Source organism: Octopus sinensis, linkage group LG5 (genome assembly GCF_006345805.1).
Source record: "Octopus sinensis linkage group LG5, ASM634580v1, whole genome shotgun sequence".
In the NCBI taxonomy this organism is placed as follows: domain Eukaryota; kingdom Metazoa; phylum Mollusca; class Cephalopoda; order Octopoda; family Octopodidae; genus Octopus; species Octopus sinensis.
Window position 1 is genome coordinate 91,068,149 of NC_043001.1, and position 15,002 is coordinate 91,083,150.

General features: G+C 34.4%; 1 protein-coding gene across 4 annotated transcripts in view; it reads left to right on the forward strand.

The window, feature by feature from the left end:
• The window catches only part of LOC115212090 (etoposide-induced protein 2.4 homolog), a 37,918-nt gene extending 23,357 nt beyond the window's left edge, over positions 1-14,561 (forward strand). For all 4 annotated transcript variants that reach the window (XM_029780921.2, XM_029780924.2, XM_029780922.2 and 1 more), the window contains exons 4-10: positions 1,508-1,574; positions 3,508-3,632; positions 4,099-4,215; positions 7,528-7,639; positions 9,241-9,352; positions 11,313-11,390; positions 13,033-14,561. In XM_029780921.2, the coding sequence (XP_029636781.1) occupies positions 1,508-1,574; positions 3,508-3,632; positions 4,099-4,215; positions 7,528-7,639; positions 9,241-9,352; positions 11,313-11,390; positions 13,033-13,120 (699 nt within the window). In that variant the 3' untranslated portion in view covers positions 13,121-14,561. The remainder of the gene's footprint in view (positions 1-1,507; positions 1,575-3,507; positions 3,633-4,098; positions 4,216-7,527; positions 7,640-9,240; positions 9,353-11,312; positions 11,391-13,032) is intronic.
• The last annotated feature ends 441 nt before the right edge of the window (positions 14,562-15,002 follow it).

Here is a 15,002-nt window from a genome sequence, read left to right on the forward strand (position 1 = left end):
AATTCTTATATACCCCTTTTTCTGCAATCAAATCTGTTGACTTTGTTGACCATGAGCTGTTTATGAACACCTTATTCTTAAACCAAGTTTATCTTCAGATATTTTTTGAGTTCTATTCTTCATCATCATCACCATCGTTTAATGTCCGCTTTCCATGCTAGCATGGGTTGGACGATTTTGACTGAGGGCTGGCGAACCAGATGGCTACACCAGGCTCCAATCTTGATTTGGCAGAGTTTCTACAGTTGGATGCCCTTCCTAACACCAATCACTCCGAGAGTGTAGTGGGCACTTTTTACGTGCCATCGGCACGGAGGTCAGTCAGGCAGTACTGGCAACGACCTCGCTCAAATCTTTTTACACATGCCACCAACACAGTTGCCAGTAAGGCGATGTTGGTAACGATCGCACTCAAATGGTGCCCTTTTACGTGCCACCAGCACAGAAGCCAGTTGGCTGCTCTAGCGACGATCACGCTCAGATGGTGGTCTTGGCACCCTACTAGCATGAGCACAAGTGCCAGTAAGGCGATGTTGGTAACAATCACACTTGAATGGTGTCTTTTATGTGCCACTGGCATGGAAGCCGGTTAGCCGCTCTGTCAACGATTACGCTCGTATGGTGCTCTTTGCACCCCGCTAGTATAGATGCCAGTCATCGAATGTGATTTTGATTCTTGGTGTTTAAATTTTTTTTTTGTGACTTCTGATTTGGTCCTGCATTGAGAACCACCTTGTCTGCTTACAAAAACATCTGCTCTCAAAATTACTTTGAATTGGCTTCATGGAAAAATGTTGATGTCTATTCTCAAAAATAACACTTGTGATTCAATTCAGTAGATCTAAATCCATGTCAATTTTATCTTGATTGACTGAGAATCGGGACTTCAAAAAGCCATCCTGAAGCTCTGCTCTTTTGAAGACAAGTTGACTCTATATATCCCTTCTTGAAAAACAAGTACATTAGCAACTCTAAGGTAAACTGGCTGTAAAACAATGCCTCATTAATTTGTAACCTTCTAATCCATGCTAACATAGAGAAGCAGATGCAAAATGAGAGAAGGGATGAAGATAAATTTAAATAAGAGTAAAAACCTATTCTAGAATGAGAATCAATGTTATATTTTGTTCATGGAAGAATGCCTGCTATAGCTATCCTAATAATGTCTTTGACTCTAAATTAGAGATTATACTTATTGTTTTTATTTTCAATTAGATTTGCAATGTAATATGTGTGTGTGTGTGTGTGTGTATGTATTACTACTTCTGTGGCTGCATAAAAATTACATTCATTTGTATCCTATATGTTATCATGATTAATATTTTGTGATTGTTAAAAAATTTATCGTTTCATGTTTTAAAATTAAGAGCTGGAGGGTAGGGTTCCATGCTTAGTTCACAATTGTTAGCTATCTCACCTGTATTAACATATGTCTGATAAACTTATATGTATATAATATATATTACATCTTCATTGTATTTACCACATTTCTTTTTTTCTTTTCAAGGCCAGTATATTAGGTTTTAATTACATTCTGCTCCCTATTGTGCAAAACATAATCCAGTTTATATTTGGTAAGTTTTATTCTTTCATCAATGCCAATTTGATTTTAGATTTAAAATCAAACATTCTGCACACTACCCACCCTTGCTTATTCACCTAAAAATTTCAGACACTTGTTACAGTGGAGAAATGGATTATAACTGATAAGGAAAGTATAACAGTTTAAGGGTTAAAGTTCAAATGAAAATAATGTATAAATCAGTCAATACACTTCATGTAGATAAAATGTTATATATATATTTTTTCTTCATTGAGGAGAAAGGGAAGAACCCATGGAATTTTTACCTCAGCACTAGACAGTGGTTAATACTATTGGTACTCACTGTGAACTTTTTTAGGTTGATGTCTGTAGGTAAAACAAGGACAGTAAATATGTTCTAAGTGCTGCAGTTTTGGGTTAGAAAAGACTAAGTGAAGTATTTAATGAAGGTTTTCTTTACAGGTGTGACAGTAAGGTTGATGAGAGGGGAAATTTGAAGTGATGGAGTGTAACTTGCTAGCTCAAGGTAGGAAAAGCTATTGAGGCAGCAGTAGACAAGAAAATATTAAAGGTGGAGGAGTCTTTATCGATCAGCCAGGTGGTTTATGGATACTGTCCCAGAATGCTTGTATGTGTAAGCATAGCAGCTGTACCATCTTAGATATTAAAGTAGTAATGTAGTATTGCCATCTGTTGTGTTTTGTCAAGGTTTATTGAAGATTGAACACTGGTGGTATCAGGGTTTGAAGGAACATTAAGAAAGTTTTGATGGTGAAAGAATATGAGAAATATAACAAAGCCTTGAGGTATTCCAGAGTTGATAGAATGTTGATTGGAGAATGCTTCAACAACATGCTGCAACAGAGTAATGTGAAAAGAATCTTTCAATATAAGAGATCAAGGACTGATGAAGGCCTCAGGGAAGCTTCTTTACAACGAGGTTCTTATGGTCAAGAGATACAATATAGTTGTTTTTTTTGCCATCTCTAAAAACAAGATTTTGCTGGTGTCTAACACAAGAGCAAATCTTTAGTAGATCTAAGGAAACCATACTGCTGATCACTGAACAGGGTAAGAGGGTCAAAGTAATAAAAGAGGTGACTGTTTATGGCTGTTGAAATATGAAGTGCTGGCTAAAGTCTGGTACTTGATAGCATTTGGAGTTGTCTTTTAGAGAGACAGGATGCACTGGTATGTGATTCAATAGAATGGATAAATAACCAGAGACAGAAAATTTAAAGAGCTCGTTGAGGATAAGAACCGTCTTGAGACAATGGTAGTAATGATATCAGGATTGGTCATGTTGGGTTGAAGTGACCAGAGAAGTTTTCACATTTGACTTGTTGTGTAAGGCAGTGAGACAAGTTCGTTTGGGAAGTATTGTCTGTGTGTGTGTGTAGAGGGGAATTGGAAACAACAGAGTGAGCCTCAAGGCTACTGCTTACCAAGCCATCTTGCTTGAGGGGTAACAACTTAGAGGTTTCTTCAAAATTGGTAAAGATCTTGTAAAGGACTTACAAATCAGACTGTAGTTTGTGAGTTTAAAGTGATGCTTCAAGGCATCTTTTGCTTTCTTATCTCATACTGCATGCCTTTCTTTGTAAATGTTTCCCAGTTGACAATGATGTGTGATTTCTATAATTGATGGTGGAAGACCAACATTGTGATTATTGGTTTTTATAAAGACTTCTTCAAAATGTCAGAGTCCATAGACATTATTTCCTACTCCTGTGAACTTTATAATCTGCTATTCTCCATTCAATACTTGCTTTTCCGCAAAAAACTGTTTTCCAGTCATTTACCACCAGAACACTCTTCTTTTCAATCATCCTTTTCTCTAAAAATGTTTTCCTTATGTAACAACTAAATTATCCTACCTAAAGTTGATATTCAACATATATAGGGCCTATGAAGTCTTATGTTGTTTTATTGTTCTTCATTGGACACTTTAATGATTTTTGCAGGTGAAACAGTATATGATGGAGTAGTTTGGCTGTGGATCTACCAAATTCTTTCATGGACATTTAATACTCTTTGGGTTCTTCCTTTGTTTGTTGTCAGTAAAATAGTAAACTGCTTCTGGTTTCAGGTTGGTATATTTATTATTCATTGTCTTTGAATATCCTGCCATTTTGATAGCCTTTGCATTTTTATATCATTTTTATTATAAATCAGTTGGTAGGATTTGATTGAAGGGAATTGGATAAGTTATTTTAGCAATATCTGAAATTGTAAAGTGTCCTGTCTCAGTTTGGTGTTTGTAATGATAAGTAGCCTACTCTGCTGTGCTAAGTGGCTGGTGAATTATATGTAAAACAAGTAGAGATGAAATTGTATAGTCAAGACATCATTCATCTTCTGTAAAAACATGCCTGGTCATGGGAAAATGTTACCTTGCTTGGAAACAAATGAGGTTTGGTGACAAAAAGTGCATCTGGCTGTAGAAAATCTGCCTTCACAGAATTCCATATGATCCATGCAATTATTGAAAGGTGGATGTTAAATGATTATGATAATGATGATTATAAAACAAAATGCTATTTACTCTCTCATAGGACATTGCTGACCAAGCCTACAAGACCACACGTGGACGACCTCGGGCATTACCATTCAGTACCATGGTAGCTGATACATGCTTCAGTGTTTTACTTCATCTAATATTCCTGATACAGGTAATTATAACAAATAATAACCTAGCAGGTGTTCAACTTTCTTATATATTTTTTTGTGAAAAGGTCCTGCTTAGAATATTTATTAATCTAAAGTTCTGAATGTCTAAGGTATAAACTACTATTGTAAAGCAAATATGCAATTATCAGAACTGTTTAGCTTTGCACACTTGGTACATCAAGAATGTCTCTTAGCACCATTCCCTAGGTTTTGGTTATTGAGGTGTTACTACAGAAGTTAGGGATCTTTACCTTTTGACCGACAGATTTAAAAAATAATTTTTTGTAACTAAACACTTTCAAACTTTGGACACTGGTAGAATGTGTCATATAAAACATCTTTTACTCTTAGCGTTTTTGCGAAAAGCTTATATTTAGGAAGTTATTTCACGTTAAAGTTGTAGTATTTCGGTAATTTCAACCAATCGATGACGTGTATTCAGCTGAATAAAATTACTGCTGTTGTTTGTCAACAAGAACTTCTGGCGGTGTATATTTCATTTGTCATTGTTATTTATGACAATCCTAAACCTAAACCTAACCCCTTAAAGCTAAAACCAGTACAAACGCACGAACAATGTCATAAATAACAGTGACAAATGAAAAATGCATCACCGATTGTTGTTGACAAACAACGGCTGTAATTTTATTCAGCTGAATATACATCATTGGTTGAAATTACCGAAATACTACAACTTTAACGTGAAATAACTTCCTAAATATAAGCTTTTCTCAAAAACGCTAAGAGTAAAATATGTTTTATATGACACATTCTACCATGTTACAGAAATTTATATGATCCATACCAATACTGGAGGAATATAAACTGATTAATGGTGATATATTTTTGGTCTTCTGGCTCAGTGCCTGGAAAGGCAAGTCTTGTTAGCCAGTGTTTGTTGCTGGAACAGCGGTCTGATTAGAATGCTCAGTGTTTGGCTCAGCCTCTAAGTGGTTAGGTATTGGGACAAGGTCATTACCAGGGTTAGGGTTGTAAAACAATGGCCTGACTGATTGTGTCATTTCCCTGCAGTTCACAGCAAAAGCATGTTCAGAATTTTTAACATGTCATGACATGTATGATATTTTATACAAAAATGACTCATTCGAACCATGTCATTTGTTTCCATTTCACCACATAACTATGTCCAGGCTGCATTTTGTTCAAAAGATTGCAAAATTATTATTTTGTTTGGAAACAAGTGAGGGGTGGCAACGGGAAAAGAATCTGCTCCAAAATATTCTGTTTGACCCATGCAAACATGAAAAACCTTAAAATGATGGTGATGATGATAAATATATCCTTTTCATTCTGTAGATTCTATAACTTCCCTACAAATGAGTCGCATTGTGAATATTTTTGTTGTCATTATAATTTCCTATGTCACTTTTACAATAGTATTTTGGGAGATAGATGAAAACCATTTAGTAATTCTTGTAGATTCAAATGTTTATTCTATTGGTACTTAGATTTGTTATGACTTGTTTTGATAATCTAACTGTAGTTCTTTAGTATTTTCCTATCCTAATTTTAATTTATGAATAAGCTGTCTAAACTGTTAATATTATTGCTATTTCTCCTCTAATTGCCTTGTAAGTTCCAATTTTGGGTTTAGAGATGAAGTCATATTGAATATATTAAAAGATGCAGGGCGAAGAAGGGTGAAAGGGATTCAAAAAGTAGGCAAATTAACATGCTAGTTATTTAGGGGAAGGTGCAGAGTGCTTGGGAGAAAAGGTATATTTTTTGCAGGTGTAAAATAACAGGATGCATTCTAGTGAAATATCACTCTCCCTTGGCCATTATTTTTGGCATTCTTTGTTAATCTGGCAATCCAGCCATGACACATCATGGTATAACTATCTGAAATATGCATGCAATCTCTGAACAACTATTATAACATTATGTAACAAGGGACAAATAGTTTGCTATTATTATCTATGATTATAAAGGTGGTGAGCTGGCAGAATTGTTAGCATGCTGGACGAAATACTTAGCAGTGTTTTGCCTGTCGCTATGTTCTGAGTTCAAATTCTGCTGAGGTTGACTTTTCCTTTCATTCTTTCAGAGTTGGTAAATTAAGTACCAGTGAAACATTGGGATTGATGTAATCAACTTGTTCCCTCCCATCACAAAATCTCAGGCCTTGTATCTATAGAAGAAAGGATTATTATTTATGATTATATTTTTGAGCAAGCTTTAATATTTTATAGTAAATTTACCATTTTTGGTTGGAGAGGAGGGGTGAATGACTTCAAATAGCAGATGAATTAAGATGCTAGTTAGTTTGGGGATAGTGCAGTTAAATGGCAAAGTATATGCTCTTTTATTGGCTTGTGATTTTAGGTGTCATGTAGCTTAACCATTTAGTATTTAAACCGGCCATATCCGGCCAAAATATTTAATCTGTTTTATGTTCAAACTGACCAGATCCAGGCTCTCACACCTACCCTACAATGTTAATCTACATTAATTACACCATCAAGATCTTGAAGATTTGAGATAATGCATGATTAATTCAAATCAATGGGAATCAATAAGCATTATGTTTGATAGAATAATCTGAACACTAAAGGGTTAAAGAGATTTGTCAGTTAAATGTTCAGAAGGAACTCACATGGCTGATACATCGTATAAAACATACTTTGCTTCATGTGACACCTTGGGCAAGTGTCTTCTACTACAGCCTCGGGCCAACAAGAGCCTTGTAAGTGAATTTGATGGAAACTGAAAGAATGCCTGTCATATATATATATATATATATATATATATACACACATATGGAAACTGAAAGAAGCCTGTCCCCATAACTTAGCAGTTCAGCAAAAGAGACGAGTAAGTACCAGGGCTTGAAAAAATAAGTCCTGGGGTTGAAGGTGGTACCCCCGTATGGTCACAGGGCAATAACTGAAACAAGTCCCACCCATGCCAGCATGAAAGGAGGACATTAAACAACGACAGCGGTGTCAGCAGCATCATCATCATCATACTAGTAGTAGTAGTAGAAGGAAGAGGAGGAGGAGAATGATGATAATAATAATTAGTATTTCACAACTCTGTTATACAGTATTCTGAAATGTGGAGTACAGTGTGGCAAAGAGACAGTATTTCTTCCAGTTAAAAGGATGGTGGCACACTCTGAATAAACATCTCTACAATACTGATATTGAAAAGTAGCATTAGAAGTCAACATTGATAGTCACTCATAACTTAATTTTGTCCATTTTATCTGAGACCTGGCTTATTGGGATCCAGTTTAATGAGAGTTCACTGCATAGACTCTATTGAGAATTTTACCCACCTTTCTCTTCCAGAGTATGTTGGCAAGTTTGATCCCGATTCAGGGAATTGGAACATTTATTGGTCTTCTACATATGTCTCTGCTATCTTCGTCCTATGCTTTTGAATACAGATGGTTTAATATGGGTAAGTAATTGATCTGTTTATCACTTTTATTGTAAATGCACTGCTTGGTTTCATGCATCTGTCCAATAAAATGGACATATTTAGGAGACGTTACACTGTTTTGAGCTACAAACAATTTGGTTGTTAAGGCGTTCTTGATATTATTTGTTAGTTGTCTATTACCCGCCTTAACCTTATTTTTTGACACACTCGTTTTTACTTTGTTTAAGTAGATATTCAATTCAACTCGTTAATGAAATCGATTGGACTCCGAAGACTACCCAAATTGCTCTGACATCAAAATGCCCCAATTTTGATGTAATTGTAACAAAAATGAAACATTATTTCTCCAAAACTTGAAATTGAAGGTTTCTAGAAAAACCCTTTTGTTTCATAATGAAAATATTGATTTATTTTATCACATTTGTTTTATACTTTTTTAAAATTTATAATTGTACTCTCTAAATAAGTAAATTCAATAAACCTTTTGAATTTAAAGAATCTATGATTTTCTTCCTTTCAAATCAAGGGGGTAACATTGGCGTAAATAAATATATTTTGGGATAATTTATTAAAAATGTTCCCCAGCCCCTGGACTAAAGTATACTTAAAAAGAAAGAAAAAATGATTGTCCCGTCTGGCCAAATGCCTGTCAACATAATTCTTGTATCAGAACTAACCTGGAGTTAATAACTACAATCTTCCCTCTAATGTAGACAAATGTAAAAAATATCTGTATATCAAAATGGCTGCAAAGTCAATTGCCAACTTGATAATTGCAACCAAAAATAGGAGTGATGTGTATTGATTTCTTGGTTGACTTAGTCAGCAATATCATGTGTAGCTGTAGCTAGATTTGATTGTCTATATAATGAGTAATTCAGCTCCTTAATGTCTTAGTTATGGTGCCTCTTGTGGAGGCGTGTGGCTTAGTGGTTAGGGTGTCAGCACCATGATCGTAAGATTGTGGTTTCGATTCCTGGACCGGGCGACGCATTGTGTTCTTGAACAAAACACTTCATTTCACGTTGCTCCAGTCCACTCAGCTGGCAAAAATGAGTAACGCTGCGATGGACTGGTGTCCCGTCCAGCTGGGGAACACATACGCCATGGAAACCAGGAAACCGGGCCCATGAGCCTGGCTAGACTTTAAAAGGGCGCATTTATTTTTATGGTGCCTCTTACAATGACTGATACTTATTTTAGTAAAGTATTAAGATCATCTCTGTTTTAGCTACTACTTGATCTTTCACCCATATACAAACAGTCTTGACAAAAAACAATAATGTCTGTCCTAACTGACATACTGCATACAATAACAATGTAACAACAGTAACAAATAACAATGTTCACTCAGAAGTTTGATTGATCTAATATGTATAGCATTAATTCCCTGGAGTTAAATATGAGGATTTCACAACCCAACATTATATCGGATGTCAGCAAGTTTCTCTCTTCTTCAAATCTAGCAGCAATTGCAGAGAAGCTACTTTACTTTCTTTCAGATTTGGTTGCGGTACTACATATATTGCCCTTCCACTTCCTGTTCCAAAACCCTGTTAACAATAGAGTAGAATGCAATTTGTCTTAAAAGCAGACTGACATGTCCTTTCCATTTTCAGGTTGGGAAGTGCACCAAAGAGTAGCCTGTGTTGAGAAAAATTGGCCATATTATTTTGGATTTGGTTTACCTCTTGCGCTTTGTACACTGATGGTTTCTTCTCAACTTGTGAGGTAATTATCTTTATTTCATAATTTCTAATGGTTATTCATATATCATCATCATCATTTAATGTCCATGTTTTGTGCTGGCATGAGTTGAAGAAGTTGACTGACTCTAAGGGATCCAAGGAACACAATACACACGCTGCTTTTATGATAGAAATACCAGTTAAAATATTTAGAAATCTCTGTTTACAGAGAAAATTATGCACTCTAATAATGTTACCTACAACACAGCAAAAATTGTAAGTTTCTTTAGACATTATAATATAAGTTGGTATTATTGTGAAATAAATTGTAGATTAATTGTTCAGAATATTTAAAATATACGATTTTGTTACCATTAAATAATAATTGTCTATTTTTGAAATTTAAAATTTACTATATAGTTGTTTTGTTTTTATGTGTTTTTAACCCATTAATGCACAGTGTGTGAGGCCACATGGCCCAATGGTTAGAGTGTTACAAGATCATAGCTTCAATTTCTGGATTTGGTGATGCATTATGTTCTTGAGCATTTCATATTACTCTGTGGTCACTTTGGTACCTGACAGTACATAGGACACCTGTGTCAGGCAACATTAATTTTATTTGATCACTATAAACAAATCCTATGTGCAGGTTGTTTATTTATAAATTGCAGAAAAATCTTTCTCAGAGCACAAGAGACTGTCATCATCATCAGTGCACAAAGTGCAAATTTTATCTACTAATTATTTACAATCAATGACTATTTCATTCTGAATAATTTTCTGTCTGCCTTGTTTCTAGGACACTATGCATTAATGTGTTAATTAGTACAAAGGCAAAATGTTAAATGTTATTGCATTAAGTGTCAAGATACTGGTAAAATAAGACTATCACATAGGTTTGGTTGAAATCGTAGTTATTTCACTTAATGCATTAAAATTGCTGGGGAAGGGCATGAATTTAACAGCATTTGTTTTCGTACTTACTGGTGTCATATATGCTGCATATTCAGTGATGGTTACCTCTAAGCAAAAAAAGTTAAGAACTTGAAAGGGTCAATAACAATGAAATAGCTGAGTGGTTTTAGGGTGCCAGATTTTAAATTCTTGGTTCGTTAATTCATGTCTCTTGTGGGCTTTTTATTGTATCTCCAATTTACTTAGCAGTATTGAATTGGTTGATGTGGATTAATGGGTGTAATGGCACAGACATGGTTGTGGTGAGAAAATAGTTCACTTCACAATGATGTGGTCTGGGTTTCAAGTCCCACAATGCAGCACCTTGGACAAATGTCTTCTATTGTAAGCTCAGGTCAACTAGACTTTGTGAGTAAATTTGGTACACAAAAACTGAAAGAAGCTCATCTCACCTCACATCTACACACACACACGTGTATGTGTGTATCCTTTCTGAAGTAGCACATTCCCCACTAGTGGGAGATATATGCTTCATCTAGAAGCCAGGATCCCAATGGCCCCTGGGGGTTCATATAAGATTTTCTTGTTAAAATTTAACTGCAATAGATTTGTTATCCTTCTACAATACACAAAATATTTTAATAATTATTTTAATACAATTTCTAATAATATTTAATGATAAATTTTTTTTAACATCAAATAACTAGGAGGGTCCATCTGAGTAGAATAAGAATGAAAGGGTTCCACAGGTAAAAAATGGTTGAGAAACACTGGCCCACGTAACATTCCAGAAACCATCAATACTCAATACTCTAATTCCAAAGATTTTCAATTCTTAATTAGAAAACACTGCCTTCGATATAAATAAGGTAATACTTTCACTCCTGATAATGTTACACAGTACAATTGTTAACTAAACAATGGTGAAGTCTAAGGAGTTGCTGTTCTTGTTACTACACCTAAGGTTTGTAGTCTGTTAGTATAAAATATGTTTCTAGTGTAGAAAAATATGTTAAACAGCAAAAAGTATACATTATTATGTGATATTTTTATTGTACTTATCAATATGTTTTATATATCTTCAGTGGCTGTGTTTTCTCGCTTCTTTTTCCTCTCTTCATCATCAGTGCAAATGAAGCTGAACTTAGACAAAGCAATGTATTGTAAGTATTAGTTTTTGTTGTTTTCTTCTTTGTCACCTATATTATAAATTCAATGCTTTATCAAATCCATCATTTAAAAAAATTTCAATTTCACTTTTTTTTCCTCATTTACTGTGCAAACATAAAAACAGTTGAGGCATTTTCTGTAAAATAAATAAATTACCTACCTGTGTAGATTGGTTGTGCTAATGACTCAGGTATTACTTTACCATCTCTACTTCTACCCATCACCACCACCATTACTACTACCCTCTTTCTCCTAATTCTGATTTTTTTTTTTTTCCTGTGGAACCAGCACATGATATTATGACTACCTCAGTGGAATTTTGTGATAAATTTCAACTACACTCACATTATATTCCACTTCATCATCTACACAGATCTCTTAGTCTTCTCCATCACTACATTATTATTAAAAACAATGCATTCACGTCTTCTATCGGCCTCCATCTAAACATTCATGTAAATCGATTTCAGCTTTGATGAACAACTTTTGTTTGATAACATTTTATCAAGTAAACGTATCTATTGATTGCCTGGCTTGAAACAGTTGGAATTGAAGGAGACTTACTCAAAAAAAAAAACCCCCAAAAAAGCCAACTAGTCAGAACACACATGTATGTGTGTGTATACTCTCACATACACACAAACACATTAGATTTTATCTGAGAATTAAATGTTTGCCTAGCAAGAAAACTTTCACTGTTGTACAGTCTGAAAGTATTAGCCAACAAATGAGTCGTGTCTTTTTTTTCTATCTCTTCTAGAATTTATGAATTCTATAACATCCTGAGCTTCACTCACGTTTGTGTATTTTTCTCTCAGACTACATACTAAAACATGTCATTCTACAAAACATTGTTCCTACACTTGTTGCTTCCTGCAATTCTGCAATAAACAGAATCCAAGGAAACTCCTGCTGGTAGTCTATGTTGGCAAGACACTTGTTTTATTAGGAATAAGCAACAGAAATGGTACAGTGAAATTCCCCTGTGAAGAGGCTGGCCAATTTCCCAAAACATAGAGAATATAAAACTCTGCTGTGTTTCTTTCCTCTAAACTGAAGAAGGACTCTGTCCAAAAGGTTGGAATATTCCCCTCCTCAAAGCAGTTTCATTGTACTTTGTTCTTTTTCTTGCTTTTTCTGTATTAAATTCATCTCGTATGAGCAGACCTAAGCAAGCTATGAGCACTGCTCTTTATTAGGCAAATAGATCTGGTGACATGTAAATGGCACTTGTGCTGGTGACACATAAAAGACGCCCAGTTCACTCAATGGAGTGGTTGACATTAGGAAGGGCATCCAGCTGTAGAAACCAAGCCAAAACAGATGACTGAAGACTGGTGCAGCTCTCTGGCCGACCAGATCCAATCAAACTGTCTAACCCATGCCAACATGGAAAAGGAACACTAAATGATGATGATGATGATGATGGTTAAAAAAAGAGAGGTAGATGATTGAGCTTGTTCTTAGTGATGAAGAAGAAAGATGACACATTGAGCTATTGATGTTAAGAAATGAAAGTCAAACTACATAACACTACAAAATAAATGAGGTATTTTCAAAATGAATTTCTACTGCCTGAATAATTGATATCCTATTTTGTTTTTCTGAAAAATATTTTTTTTCTTTCTTTTGCAGTAGTCCTTTCACATTGAAACTGTTCACACCATCAGCTAAACTGACTAATTCAATCTTTTGTTTCTTGACGAATCCTCGAGCTCCCTGAAATGACTTCCTCACTTATTATCTCTTAAATCTACCTCTTTGGTGTACTTTCAAGGCAGCAAAACAGCAAAGAAGGATATGTTCTGAACAGAGATTAAAATATATTCCAAAAAAAGGCACTTTAAATGTGTGTTGATGAATAAAAATAGATAATATGATGTGAGAGGAAACAAAATTGAAAAACAATAACAATAAAAAAGCTGAATAAAACAATCATTTTTGATGGTGACATAAAATACTCACTACTATGTCAAGTTCATTTGAAGATCTCAGAAACTGTTTTGTTTGCCAATTGCAGAGGAGATCTTAGCAACCGATACCACTATACAAGTGTTTACTGAATGTTAAACTATGCAATTAAATTCCATTCAAAAGAAAATGAAAGAATCGAAAATGAAACTGCAATCCAAGATTCAGTTCTACAACAGCAACAAAACGACAACAAATATAATTTTTCATTTTGCTAGTTTTTTTTTTTTAATATACTGTGGAAACTCTTTGAAAAGTCCTTGCTGCAAATTTTATGTGCTTAATGAAGGCTTTAGAAACATTTCTAATGCACCTACATCCTATATATCTTGGAGACATATCATCAGAAAGTGTTACCACTGATACATATCTGTGAAAAGATATATTTGTCCAATTTTACCAGTGGTAATTTTTCACCAAATTTTTAAATATTCAAATACTTATTGCCCTTGGTGAAGAAAAATTCCAAGTAAGAATATTTTGGTGAAAACAGAGAAAGGCTTATTTTCATTGGAAATTAATATGTGTGTAAACAAATAAAAAATTTCATCACATATATTTTTCAAAATTAGATGGTTCAATAAAGCCTTGAACATTTTTTCCCAATTTTTCTTTTACCATTTTTTTTTAAATGTATGTATGTTATTAATTTTAAAAAATTATCCTCACACTACATTTACAATGGAACTTCATACCAGAAAATTGTTAAACTTAAATATTGCCTAAGTAACGAAAACATTCATGTGCTTCTTATTCATTTACAGTTTGTTTCAATAGAAAAATTTGAAGTAAGGATGAAGACAGGCTCATTTTCCCTACTGAGAATTGTCTATTGGATGTAATATAAGTGATGACTGGTTTCTCATTTAGATGCTTTAATAAATAGCTGAAATTTATGTTCTGATGACTGCATAGCAAAAAAGCAAAATGAAAAAAAGGTGAAGGGCATGGTTACATTTTCTATTTTATGCTATCTCACTATACAGCAATAAAGCTTTCGATATGACATTATTTAATAGTATTAAAAGGAAAAGGACAATAATAAAATAAAATGTATATATTATAAAGCATGTTGCACAGGAGAGTTTGATACATAAAATTCATTTTCATTAATAATACATATATACAGAGTAATGAATTTATCTTTCCAGTTAATGGTACCTGAATGGATATAAATTAAGCTGCCTCATTCATTTTTCTATCTACATTGTTTTATTGTTTCTCTTATCTTCAGGTTCCAGTATTTTAACACATTCACCAATACATGTTACTCTATAACTCATCTCAAAAATAAAGATATGTGATATCATTATTATACATACTTGCATGTATGTTTACATACACTCACATGAATGTATTGTTTGGATAGTTGAAGTGAATGATTATATACCCAGAGACCTGTTACTTTGGATTGTAGGGCGACCTGCTGTGCTTGAGGAGACCTATTGAGTCAAGTACATCAACATCAAAAAATCAAATGGAAATTGAAGTTGTGATACCTATGCTGGAGGCATGTAAAAAGCACCATCTGAACGTGGCCGATACCAGCACTGCCTTGACTGGCTTCCGTGATGGTGGCACATAAAAAGCACCAACCAATTGTAGTCATTGCCAGCCTCCCTTGGCACCTGTGC